The sequence below is a fragment of the Phalacrocorax carbo genome, chromosome 7 (assembly GCF_963921805.1).
Source record: "Phalacrocorax carbo chromosome 7, bPhaCar2.1, whole genome shotgun sequence".
Lineage (NCBI taxonomy): Eukaryota > Metazoa > Chordata > Aves > Suliformes > Phalacrocoracidae > Phalacrocorax > Phalacrocorax carbo.
In genome coordinates, this window is record NC_087519.1 from 32885728 (window position 1) to 32898848 (window position 13121).

At 36.9% G+C, this 13121-nt stretch overlaps 1 protein-coding gene across 5 annotated transcripts in view; it reads left to right on the forward strand.

Moving 5' to 3' along the window:
• The window catches only part of PXYLP1 (2-phosphoxylose phosphatase 1), a 57849-nt gene extending 44949 nt beyond the window's left edge, over positions 1-12900 (forward strand). For all 5 annotated transcript variants that reach the window (XM_064457355.1, XM_064457356.1, XM_064457357.1 and 2 more), the window contains 2 exons: positions 7861-8000; positions 10550-12900. In XM_064457355.1, coding sequence (XP_064313425.1) covers positions 7861-8000; positions 10550-11481 — 1072 coding nt within the window. In that variant the 3' untranslated portion in view covers positions 11482-12900. The remainder of the gene's footprint in view (positions 1-7860; positions 8001-10549) is intronic.
• The last annotated feature ends 221 nt before the right edge of the window (positions 12901-13121 follow it).

Genomic DNA, 13121 nt, shown 5'->3' on the forward strand with positions numbered 1-13121 from the left:
TCTAACATGCTCCAAGAGAAGTTTGAATCCTTTGAGAGGTGCCCAACCCCAACAGTGTTCTGTGCCTGCTGCGAGCCGGCAGGCTCTCTGAAGTTAGATATGCAGCCCTGAGATTGCAGACAGGAGACCAAACTCCAAATATCTCCTGTCATAGTGTTCAGTGGGCAATTAATTTCTCTAACCAGATGAAAAGTGAATCATTTGCTAATAGCTATAACATTTTTAATGATGTGCCTTTAAGGGGCGAGATTATTTTCAGCGTAAGTAAGGTAACTAAGTAAAGAAATACAGTCCAGATTCTTTTTGGAGTTCTTAAAGGCTCTGATCTTCTCATCTTGCTCAATAGCTGTCATGTTAGAAAGTACGTGAGAAAACTTATTTCAAAGATGTTAACGGCAAGTGACAAAGGTGGGTGAGTAGCAATATTACAGTGCCACATGAGACCTTAGTTTTGTATTTGTCGGAGAAGCTTTTATAGCTATTTCCACTTGAGCTTCAGGCCAGGAGTACAACGTGAAGGCCCTGGAGTCAGGAAAACTATCCATAAAAGGCAAACAAGTAGTGCAGCTTTGGACACTGCCAGCAGAATGACCAACTCAAGCAGTTAAGAGGACATAGTGTCAGGGTGTGAGGAGGCCACCAGTGTAGATACCCTTGGCTGTTACTGATTTATGCAGCATTAGGACATCAATGTGTAGAGGGTACAGCCACTAAAAATGGGAGGAGAACCAAAAAGACCTTGTCTCCTTGTGAACGAAGTTTATGTAAAATAGAATCTCCTGGCCAACTTTGAAATGGCAGCAGAAAGATTAAAGGAGTTGGCTGTGTACCATTCTGTCCAGATGGTTAAAGCTGACCTTTCCGAATAAAGCTAGAATTGTTAGTGTTTCTGCCATTGTTTTGAATGGAACATTTATTACTTTAACATCAGGAAGCTATTTGCTGAGCTTGGCTGTCAGGCTTATATTCCTTTGTGATGAAAATTTGGTGCTTGATTGTAAATGTATTTATATTGAGAGTATGACAGAGTATGTAATTGCTGCCTTTGAACTGAAGGTATCTTGATGCTGTATAATTAAGCTGAGATGTCTGACTGAAAGTCTGGCTTGTTTAACCTTTCTGGACTTCAGTTTCAGGTAAGTATGCTGCTCATGTTCAGTCTGTTCTTTATTTGACTTGGCATTCAGCTGATGGAATTCATTAATTAAGCAGATTATGCTACAGCCCCATGGACTTCTAATGGGTATGCAAAATAGCCTTGAGGTCATGCTTTGGTTTTGTGAATTATGGATTGTGACATATAACTGTGGAATGAATATAAGCAAATGGATTAAATGCTTTGGAGATTTCTTCCATCTAAAACTTAAATTAATGTTGTTGTTGTTATTATTATCATCATCATCATCGTCTGGATGCAAATTTCCAAAGGGATAATATATATATTATATATATACTTAATATATACACTTAATATATACTTTATATATATTATAGATATACTTATATACGTCTATATATAATATATATATTTTTTCCTCAAGAAAATTAATTGAATGATGTTATTAAAATCCTTTCACTGTAGTGTTTGCTCATTGGGGAGAATAAATTGATCTCCCACTTTTTTCCCTTTGTATCTTCTGTTTATAGTGTCAAAAGTAAAACAAATATGCAGTGTTTCTTCATTGAGTTTGTATGTGAGATAGAGAAGAAATGGTTTTTGGAAGATGCTAAAATGATTTCAGAAAATTGCTATAATTTGATATGCTGGGTTAATTAGTATATGCTTTAAGGCATTTTGAGAGGTGTTGATGTTAATCATAAGAAGGTTAGTAACAAAAATTTGAATTTTAGGTTCAATGTGCGCATGTCTTGAAACTGCCAGAAAAATGAGAGAGAAGAGTGTGTGAGAGGGAAGTGTCATACTGTGAGCTAAAGGAGGTGTGGATTTGATTTGGAGTGAGGTCAAAGAATGATCCAGACCAGAATTCGATGAAGGAAGGTCTCCTAAGGCCTCTTCTGACTTCTCTAAAGACTCAGAAGAGCAGGGAAGTAGACTGGATCACTGTAGAGTTTGTTATAAAAGCGTAAAAACTGCAAGACCTTTATGAATAAATAAACCCCAACAATACTAATGCTGTCTTAAGTATCTTTTTTGTAGACTACAATAATCTGTTGTTGTTTTTAGCAGCTGTTTCCATTCATTTGCCTTCTAAAAAGGAAATGGTGTAGTCCTTTGAACTAACACTTTTTAATTTACCTGAACTTCACAGAAAACATGTTATTTTTGCTTGAAGTTATGAAATAATTTTTTGCATTGTAAGTAAGGAGAAAAGGGACTTGCTTTTGGTACAGTTAGCAAAATCTGGTATGATATGGTTACAAAAAGGTAACGTTCCTTTGTCAGAAGCTTGGTGCGTGTCTGGCGTGGTCATGTTTACTCACCAAGTGACACACTGAGGGTTCTGCAGCTCCTTGTGAGAAGTTTGGTCCTCTTGGCTTGTGAAAATTCTGCATTTGCTAACAAAAGTGACATTTGCATAGATAAATTCCATTTAGGAAGAAAAAACCCAATATCTCATTTGTATTAATGTCCACCTTCACAAGTTCTTTCCTGAGGCATATAGATCTGCAGAACTCGAGTATAGTGCTGTGAGAGGACAGCACTAAGCAGTAACAGAAGTAAGATAAATAAAAAGTTTACCCCTCCTTAATTTTCTGAAGCATCTGTAGTCTGCTCTTAGTTTTCTACTTGATTAACTGCTCAGTTTTAGCTTTTAAATAAATGACTCTTAGTAATTGATCTCAATAATTAAAGTAATTCGTCCACTGCAGTTTTTCTTTTAATCATAACTTTGACCACCATATTTTTTTGTCTGTAGCATCTTATATGGTGGTAAAAGTACATTGTTTATCCCACTCTTGAATTTTTATGAATATGAAAATTATTAGATAAACTCTAGTTGCATGTAGTCTTGTCAAGATATCTTTCCACATCTGTTTCTTAAGTACTCTACTTCATCTTAATTAGATTACCTTTGCAATTTTTATAGACAAGCAGTCTGAAATTTGTTGGTTGCTCAAAAGAGTATTAAGTTTAATGAGTTGGAGGACAGGTTGAATGCTGTGGTTTGGCCATCAGGGTTGTTGAAGAAACAAGGCTTACACTCTACTTCATTTTACAGTATGCACAGCAGAAATAAGGCAATAGTTCAGTGGTCCAACAGCTTTGATAGGAACAGGCTTTAACATGCTTTCCTATCAAGGAATAAATTTTAATCAAAAGTAGTCCTAAAATTCATAAACTTAAGGGTTGAGGGATGGGGAATTTTTACTGAAATTGACCTTGTTGGGTCCAATTTGCAGCTTAGGCCTAAAGGAGGAACAAAACTCTGCTCTAGATCTGATTTCTATTTATGTTTTAATACTTTAATAAAACCAGTTTTCTACTCACAAGGATCACTAGGGAAGGAAATGTTTCACAAATAGACAATATAAATCAATAGCAATATTTTCCTGAGTGGTCCTGAGACAAGTAGGCCTGAGAAGCAAGTATGATTTTCATCTTGCCCTGTGAATTAACTGTCAAGTCTAGGAATAGTCTTCATGGTGTGGTGTTTCATTATTATTGTTGTTGTTATTATTTATTATTATTAACAAAGGCAGTTAGCTCAAAGAGCTAACCTCTTACCAAGAGGCTTCCATGAACTCAAACAGTCTGAGCATCACTTTATCCAGGGGCAGAAAGCCCCACTGTCTCCCATAGCAGTTCCCAAATAGCAACCTAGAAGTGTTGAATTCAGTTAGTCTCATGGGGGTGGGGTGCAAAAATGTCCTATAACAAAGTTTCTGTGCTGCTATACAAGATTTGAGGCTTTGGTGTATAATGTTTGAACTTAATGTTGATACGCATGCGTTATATTTCATACCTTTGCACATATCTAATAGATGCAATAAATGTATTTTCATGCATGTTTCTGGCACAGTATATTGTGTCCTCATAGCTAAGCCATCCAAAATCTATCAGCAGATTTTCTGAGGTGTCGTGTATATGCTCACTCTGGTACTATATTTCTCACTAATTCCAAACAGTCAGCAAGTTAGTGTTTGCTTCTCATTTAAAAAAAAAAAAAGCTAACCCCAAACCAAACAAAAAACCACAAAACCCCCCAACCAACCAAACAGAACCCCGCCAACCAAACAAAAAATAAGCAAAACCCCAACAAAAACAAAAAAAACCAACCAACCAAAAAAAAAACCCAACCCCAGCCAAAACCACCTCTGCTTTTTTGTATCTAAACTCCTCAAGGAAAAAGAAAATTTTTATTGAAGGGTGTCAGCTCAGTTGCTAGCAGAAATAAACATATAGTTCAAATAGTTGCACAGTGTGATTTCTTTCCGTGTACACTGGTTACAGTGTAGCAATAAAGAGGTGACATTTTGGTATTAAAGCTTGTTAAGACCTTTGCAAATAGGATATTTAAATGTTGGTCCATTTTAATGCTAGCGCATGAAAACTTACACTATTAAATCTGGGATCTATTACCCCAGTGTTTACTTTGTAAATTACAAAGAGACTAGCTGAATTCGTTATTTGAGGGAAAAGAAGCCTCCTTAGTTTCAATACAGATAAAATTTATTTTATTTTACAAAAATAAAGTCATTAAAAGGCAAATTAATGGACATTAAAAATAAGAAATAAATATTCAAACTTAGAAAAAAAGTATGGCTGTTACTAGTGGTGTTGGGTGAGAAGCTATTCCACAGTCTGACAAAATTGGAAATATTTATTTTATGAATAGATTTTCCCACTGTGGTATCTTACCATCGTAATGTCCAGCAGATTACAGAAGGATATCTCTTTAGCCCATTTTTGTTTTCTGGTTACCTTTATGGAAATCCAATTTTAAGGATAATATTTCAGTCTTTTGAACCGTACAACTGAGTAATTTTCTTTGCTTCCTGCTCAAACAGTCCCAGCAGTCTTAGATGTGTTGCCTAGAAACCCCATCTCCTGCAGCATCTGTAAATTGGCCAATTCAACAAGAGGATTAATATTCTAAATAAAAGAGAAATCTTGGGGTGGAGAGGAGGAATCATTTGTTAGCTAGTAGCCTGAGTCGTGCTGTAAATTTTGCTGTTGAGAAAAATAAGTTTTAATTTGGTGAATTATATGGGGTTAATCATAAGAATTGCTGGTATGTTCAGAATTTGGTTACATACATGAGGATTACATTCAGGATGGAAGTATATTGTAGCCTGAGGTCTGTTCCCTTTGGGCAGAATGGCTTCTCTTTCTGTTGTTTGATTTTTATTTTTTTCCCTGAAATATATTTACCACGTGGTAGGCTTCGAATTTATATTCAGAAATATGTCTAACAGTTGTATTTCATAGTTCACTTCTGCAAGCATGTGCTTAACTTGTGCTCACTTTTAAAATAATATAATCCAAAGTTAACTTGCCTCTACCTGTGTATATGAAAAGCTATATTAATGCATTGGAATATAATCTTATCAATTATCATACATTCTATCATTTTATCTTGGATGTTAGTTTATCTTGCCTGCCAATTTTTAGGTTAATCTTCTTACAAACTTACAAACATAAATACTTTTCTTGCTTCTTTCCTTTCCTCCTTCCCACAAGTGATTGCTGACAGTTTTATTAGTACAGGTTTGATTCTATTAGAATTCAGGTTTTTTGTAAGCAGAGCAGCAAAAGAAGAGAATGGATAATGCAGTTCTAGTTTTCTTGCGCGTGTATTTGCAGAACTTTCTAATTAAGTAAACAGGGTTTAAGGAAAGTTATGATTGACAGCTTATTAGTATCTAGTTTTTTAAAGTGCGAAGTTCAGAAAATTGGTAGTTCAGCCTGCTACGCCTGTAATAAGCTTAAAAAGCTATTTGCTAATGGGTTTAATTTAATTTTCTCAGTTTAATTCTTCCATTTTTAGATTGCACTGCTGGGCTGTGAAAATAGTGAAATGTACAAAAAGTTCTGTTTGAAATTTACATCTGGAGCTGGATTAAGCTTTCTAACCTATGCTTAGTACAACAGGAAGCCTCCACTGCTTTAGAAAGGAACAAAGCCTTTTTTATGTACCTCTGCTTCTCAAATATTAATCTTCATTTGTGTTGTTAAAATTATAACATACAGAAGCTGTGGATTTAGAATGCCATAGATTGGCTGGGTTTTCCTTTCAATTAGAAGTAAAACCAAAAAACTTCTTTTGATATTTTTCTCTCGTTTTGCTTTTTGTCCCATTTTGCATTTTTTCCTTACTGGCAGTTGTACCATAATTTATTGTAACATTTTTCTTCCCAAGATTTTTTTTTTCTGAAGGCAAATTGAATACTGGAAAATGCAAGTTTTATGAAATGATATGACAAAAAGCTACCTTTCCATTGAAGAAAGAGGCACTGATTCTTATGAGACCTCCTGTACATGCATGCTGCGAGCATAGCTCTGCAAGAGGTGCTTTCTCATTTAAGAGAGTTTCTCAGCTGGCGCTTCTATGTAAGCATGAATGTCTTTGTCCTAGTGAACTTTGATTCCAGACCCTTACTCCTACTTTAGTGGTGTTATTGCTCCCTCTTGTGGTTCCTGCAACTCTGGAAGGTTTTTTTAGACCTGAGGTTTTTCTATCAAAACAGTTTATCATTATAGCAAAGTGTAAGTATGAACAATGAACACAAAACGCAGACTTCTGTAAAAGTTCTCTGACCAAATTTATCTTTTTTTAAAAAATATGTTTTTTAATGAGCAACATAAAAACATTTACTGTATTCATGCTGGAAGTTCTATGCAAATGAGAAAACCATCTGGGGCAGAGCTGGGTTGCCAAACAGTTTCTGACTTATTTCTGCATGAAAGTAGAGAGGTGACTGTGTAACATTTGTTGAAAGTTGACATTTAACAAATCCCTATGTAATGTATTTCTGTTGTAAAAGTGTGATCATAGGCTTCGTTTTACATTTTTTAAAAAACGGTTTAAAAACCTTTCAACTACATTGTTTGTGGACTGTTTTGTATATGTAATTTTCAGCATGGCAGTACAACAGAACTGAGTCTGCGGGGTATTTAAAATTTGCAGAACAGTTTAGGATATCTAAGCATTCTTTCACTGACTTGAATTCTGTTTCAGTGAGTTAACCTAGACTTTTTTGTGTATATCTTTTTTCCAGTTGTATTCATACGTGCTTTGTGGGGGTATCCTATCTGTTTAAGTGTCCAGCCATGTTGTTCCCGAGTAATAGTGTAATACCCAAACCAATGACTTCCAATTTTAATGAGGCTCCTGGATACTACTTTCTGGGTACCACTTAACTGAGGCTACACGTGCTGTTTGATTTGAAGCCTGAAATAATTAGAAATAAAGGCTGAGCTTGTAATCAGCATTGTACATCACAAAACCGGAGAATTCCTTCAAGATCATCTACTTAAAATACTGGTTATTTGAACCCCTTTATAGGTTGTTAGTGCCTTTGGCTGTGGTGTTGAAGTGCAGTGGTACTTCAGGAACTGGAGAGAATATTTTTTGATAAGGATTTTTTTAAAACTCACATAGTATTCATAATTGCATTCAAAAACCCCCTAAAAATCTTTCCAAATTACTTACTGAAAGGTATTGTAATTTTAACATGACGAGACAACAGTCTCCCTGTAGCTCTTTGGTAGTTAGTAAGTAGTGAGATTTCTTTTGCATACTTGCAAAAGTCCTGAGTAAGAGCAGATGTTGTCTCCGTGGGAAAAAACCTCACACCATGAAATTTCTGAGCGGACATACTTGGAATACTTGACTCTCTTGAGCTGTTTTCCCCATACACTTTTGGAAGTGTTCACATTTTGGTTTACCTCTCTAGGAAACCTTCTCATCCTCAGCTTGAAGCTTTCATTAAACATATGTCCAAAGGGTCTGCAGCAAAAATGGATGGTTCCCTAAGCACCCTGCCTCGTTACCCTAGTCATTCTTCCTGCGAAATGGGAGAGCTTACACAGACAGGTAAGATGCCATAGCAGCTCTGTTCTTTTCCTCTGCTCTGTCTGCTTGAAAAGGGTTCTTCTATTTTTCTTTATATTAAAATAAATGCTTTTTTATGGGGAGCATATAATGTTGGGCATAGCCTAGGTTATGCTGGGATATGAATAAAGTGTTAGACTCTCTACTGTGAAAGTGGCAACAGTTTTAGAAACCATGCTTTATCCTGTAGCTTGCCTGCATTCTGTTACAGATTGGTTACCCTTGGCATCTCTTTGAACTTCATTTGTAACAAGTCAGAGCACCTTGCCTTGATGTTGCTCTGCACCACAAAATTGCTTTGTCACCCTTGTGAAAAAAGGCATTGCTCAGTCCCTCCTGAGAAAGATCTGGTACCCTCTTACTGATTGGTTTGTAATGCAGAATTGCCCTGGAACTAAAGAACAATCATTTAGTTGCCAGTTGTCACCCGTGATGTAACTACTGTGTCCTCTGCGAGAGATTCAGATGTAACAGACACGTTTGATGCTTGTATTATGGAAATTGAAAGACTTTTAAACATCTAGTGCTTTCTTCCTCTCCCTCCGCCTCCTCTACCCCCCCCCCCCCCCCCCAAGCTTTGTGATGAAATATGTTTTCTGGTGTATTTATTTAGTGTATTTTCACTACAGGAAAACGAAGCGTGTTCTTATTCCACCTGTCGGTTCTGCTCAGCTAGTTATTGGGAGAAAAGGCGAAAATATCAGCAATAAATTCCAAACAACTTCTTTAAAAAATGAAGTTTTGAGACTTCATCAATACTACCACTGAGAGGAAGGCTGCCAAACTCTGCTAGTGAACATATTCTTTAGTTTATACCAAAAGGGTAAAGGAGACGGGAAGTAACTGGGAGTTTTGCAGTCAGGGATTTGAGTATGCAGAAGAAAGTAAGTGGAGACCTGAGAGTATTGTGGTGCTGGGGGCATTGGGAATATTAGAAAGAGACAAAGGTTTTGGAATTGGAGAGGGAAGGTGGAGGTAATGCTGGATCAGAGCAGTGATAAAAGGGCATTGGAAAGGATCTGAGACCACTGCCAGCAGGCATTAGAAAATATGAGGGGAACAAAAGGTAAGAAGACAGGAGTACAGAAAGTTGCCACTTCGTAAGAAACAGATTTTTGCAGATTCCACAGCTCTTGGAATTGTTTCTGTTCTCCACCCAGAACAGCCAGCTGAACTGGTATGAACTGAAGCCCATGTGTGTGTTTGCTGCACTTATTTTTCTGCATGTGTTCATATCAATGTGTCAAAAGTGGAAATACAGAAGTGCTTTCCCACAAACATGTGGAAACATACTGTTGCACAACTGGGTAGAAATGTGATTGTGAAAAGGGTTAGTCACATGTGGATTTTTCTCTTAAATATTCATTAATTTGAAAAATCACATTAGTAATACTTCTCTGTGCCTTTTCAAATTTTAACACTGATCCATTCCATTTTATTCCCACACCTTGCTTTTAACTGTGTTGCTCTTTTTATCTTAAATACTAATGACTGAAAGAGCATATCACAGTGGATCTGGGTAGTCAGCTGGTTTGGAGACTCACTAGAGAGTGAAAATGGTGTTGAAGATTTGGGGAGTTAGCACCATTTTCCTTTGACAGCTGTCTTTCTAGGAATCTCCTGTATTTTTTAGTCCAAAAGTTTCCTATATTCTGGGATCCCATCAGAAGAAATATTTGTGTTAGGCCAGTGTCAAGTCTGGAAAAGTGACCTCAGGAGAAATCTAGTCAGGTTACCCAGGAACTTTTCCTAACATTACACACAGCTTGTAACTGAGGTACTATTTGAGACTCCTATTGCCTGTAGTAAGTTCTGTAGATGTTCTGGTGCAAAAAGGATTCATACCTGTTGCTTTGCTGTGAGAGGATTACACAAGCAAAGTGGATGCTGGAGTAAAGGTTTTGGCATGTAAGAAGGATACACACCCTCTTCCTTTCCAGCTGGATAAAGGCAGAGCATTAGTGTAAGAATTATCAAGCTGTTTGAGTACTTCCTGAAGGAAGATGGAGAAGGAAGTTTGATGCGATAGCCACACCTCACCACTCTGCTTTGTGAGTTTACACACTAGTTTATATTCCGTGTATTAATTTCCTGACTGCTCGTACTTTATTGGCTGCCATAAATTTGCAGGGAGTTCAGCGTTCACTCCTGTCTGGAAACCTGACTCGGTCTGGATGCATCTCCGTAACCACCTTACTTTTATAATTGTTCGGCACATACACTCTGTGTTTCTAGGCCAAAGATCAAACATTAAACCACTAAGGTTTTAACCAAATTTTATGGAACCAGCTTTTTCTATTTGTATCTCACTTTAGCTCCTAGAATCTGAGAGATACTGAAGAATAACAAGTATCTTGTATTTTGTGCAATTTGCTAAAAGTCAAGCGTAGGTGAAGTTCAGGTTTGAAATCCATAACCTTTTAACTAATTGTGCATTTAGCAGTGAGACTGCTAGCTGTGTTTTATTTTTTCTCCAAAACTAAGAAGATTCTAATCATGTGTTTTAAATTCTTTTGAAAAATCTCTTCCAGGGGTTGTACAACACTTGCGAAATGGACAACTATTACGAGAAATTTATATAAATAAACATAAACTGCTTCTGAGTGACTGGACAGCAAAACAGCTCTACTTGGAGACAACAGGAAAAAGTCGAACCCTGCAGAGTGCGCTGGCGCTGCTATATGCTTTTTTGCCAGACTTTGACTGGAAGAAAATTAACTTGAGGCATCAGTGGAGCACCATTTTTTGCTCTGGAAGCTGCGACTGTCCTATGCGAAACCACTACCTAGAAGAAGAACAACACAGACAGTACAGTTTACGGGTGAAAAACAATGATTTGGAGAAAGTATACGTGGATATGGCAAAGATTGTGGGAATTCCTACCAGGCAGTTGAGAGCTTCTAACCCAATAGATTCTCTCTTGTGCTATTTTTGCCACAATGTCAGTTTTCCGTGTACCAAAACTGGCTGCATTGGCATGGAACACTTCAAAGTAATCAAAAGACATCAGTTGGAGGATGAGAGAGAAAGACAGGACAAGAAACTTTATTTCTTGTATGCACTATTGGCTACTCATCCTCTCCTCAACCAGACTGTTAATCGGCTGCAGCGTATTGCAGAAGGCAAGAAAGAAGAAGTATTTGTTCTTTACTCTGCACATGATGTCACCTTGTCACCTGTTCTTAGTGCCTTGGGCGTTACAGAGGCCAGATTTCCAAGATTTGCTGCCAGATTAATTTTTGAGCTGTGGCAGGATGGGAAGAGACCCAAAGAACACTTTATCCGCATCCTGTATAATGGCGCTGATGTCACATTCCAGACCTCGTTTTGCAAGGATTATTATAAACATTCCAGCAAGCCAATGTGCCCACTAGAAAAATTTGTTAACTTTGTCAAGAGGGATATGTTCTTAGTTTTTAACAGCACTAATTATTATGATGCATGTCGTAGAAGACCACTGTAGGGAAGTAACGTGAGAAGGAAGTAATGTTAACTTGTGTATCAGTGAAAGTCTGTATTCTGGTTGAGACACAGTTCAGTTTTGTTATTTCTTGTACATGTAAGTACAAAAGGATATTGCTTGAAACATTCTTCCAATAGTTTTATTTTCATTCAGACTGCAGATGGTGTCCAACAGAAGAACAAATACTGAGGGAGTGTTATTTATATATGAGTATGTTCACATGTGCTGTGTTAACTGTAATGAAATGATAAATCACAGGGGCTACTGTAACCTGGACGTTGCTTGATAAAGAGAGAGAGAGCATAGACTTTGTTTCTCTGTATTCCAGAGCAATACTTGGATACCATAAGTTTAAAACCAAAACCATTTTTTTTACCACCATCTCAGTCATTTCAAGCAGTTTGTATCAAGGTGTTTATAAATTCCAGGCATCTGCATTAAACCAGTTGTAAGGAATTCTTGAAGTTCCCTACTCAGAAAGAAGCAATTTAATATTTAGGAGCAGGTCTTTAAAGCAAAGTGCACGTGTGTATCTGTGCATGCTGACCTGAGCACGTACACAGGAGAGTGTGCCTTTTTGACCTCATAGACCTATAAATACTTGGCTATTGCTGCCAGTACCAGAGAAGGGTGTACTGGAAAATGGATACAAAACTCTATTCTTTGATCGCACTTTCAGCACTTTGAATAGTTCAAACACAGTCTAGAAATATGTAAAGGTCTTGTGACATTAAAATAGATAGGAAACAGTAACATTACCACTGAACCTGAGTGGGAAGTTAGGATTAGAAGTTAGTTTTATGGTGAAGTGTTGGGCTCTTTCCCCTTGTGAACATGTTCAAGCTGCTGTGCTATGGAACAAATTGGTGTTTTAGGAATTTGATATAGTGACTGCTTGAGGCAGCTTGACTAAACGCTAAGAAAATTTTGTAGTTGAGTTAGTATTTTTATGGACTAGGAAGCTCTTATTTTGTAAGATCAGACTTGTACTTATTGTACTGTGTATATTTATAACACAGTAGATCTTTCCTACTTGTGTAGTTTGTAAAGACCTGTGAAGCTGACTTTTAGACATTTTTCCCCCTTGATCTGGTTGTTAAGACTTAAGAATAAACTGTCTTTTATGGGTAATCTGAACAATGAATAGATATGAAAACTTGTACTTAAACTGCTTTCATTTCTTTAGGAGTAGTAAATTGAGAAGCAATTGTTAATAGACCTCACAGAAATTTTATAATGGTGGAGTTTTTTTACATCTCTAGAAATAATTTAGTCTGTGACTTGTGATTTAATGGTGCTAGTTTATCAAAGAAGACATAACTCAGCATAAATTCTCTGGCTATTGGCATTCCACTCTCTCTGTTTTCAATGCTGCATTTGAACATGTTTCTTTAAATAAAATTTGGGGGACTCTTTGTATACTTGTGTGTTATGTTTATTCTGTCTTCCTTAGCTGGTTGCAGTAACAGAGTAAGTGTGTATTGTTAACTTGCTTGTTGCATTAGTAGCTTCTGCACTTCATATGTTTTGGTTCCCAGTCTGAGAAGGGGCAGGTAAACATTTCATGAATAGAAATAATGATAGAAAATTTGGGGCTTTTGTACCACATTAGAATGTGTAACTTCTGGAAAGGTTTTCTT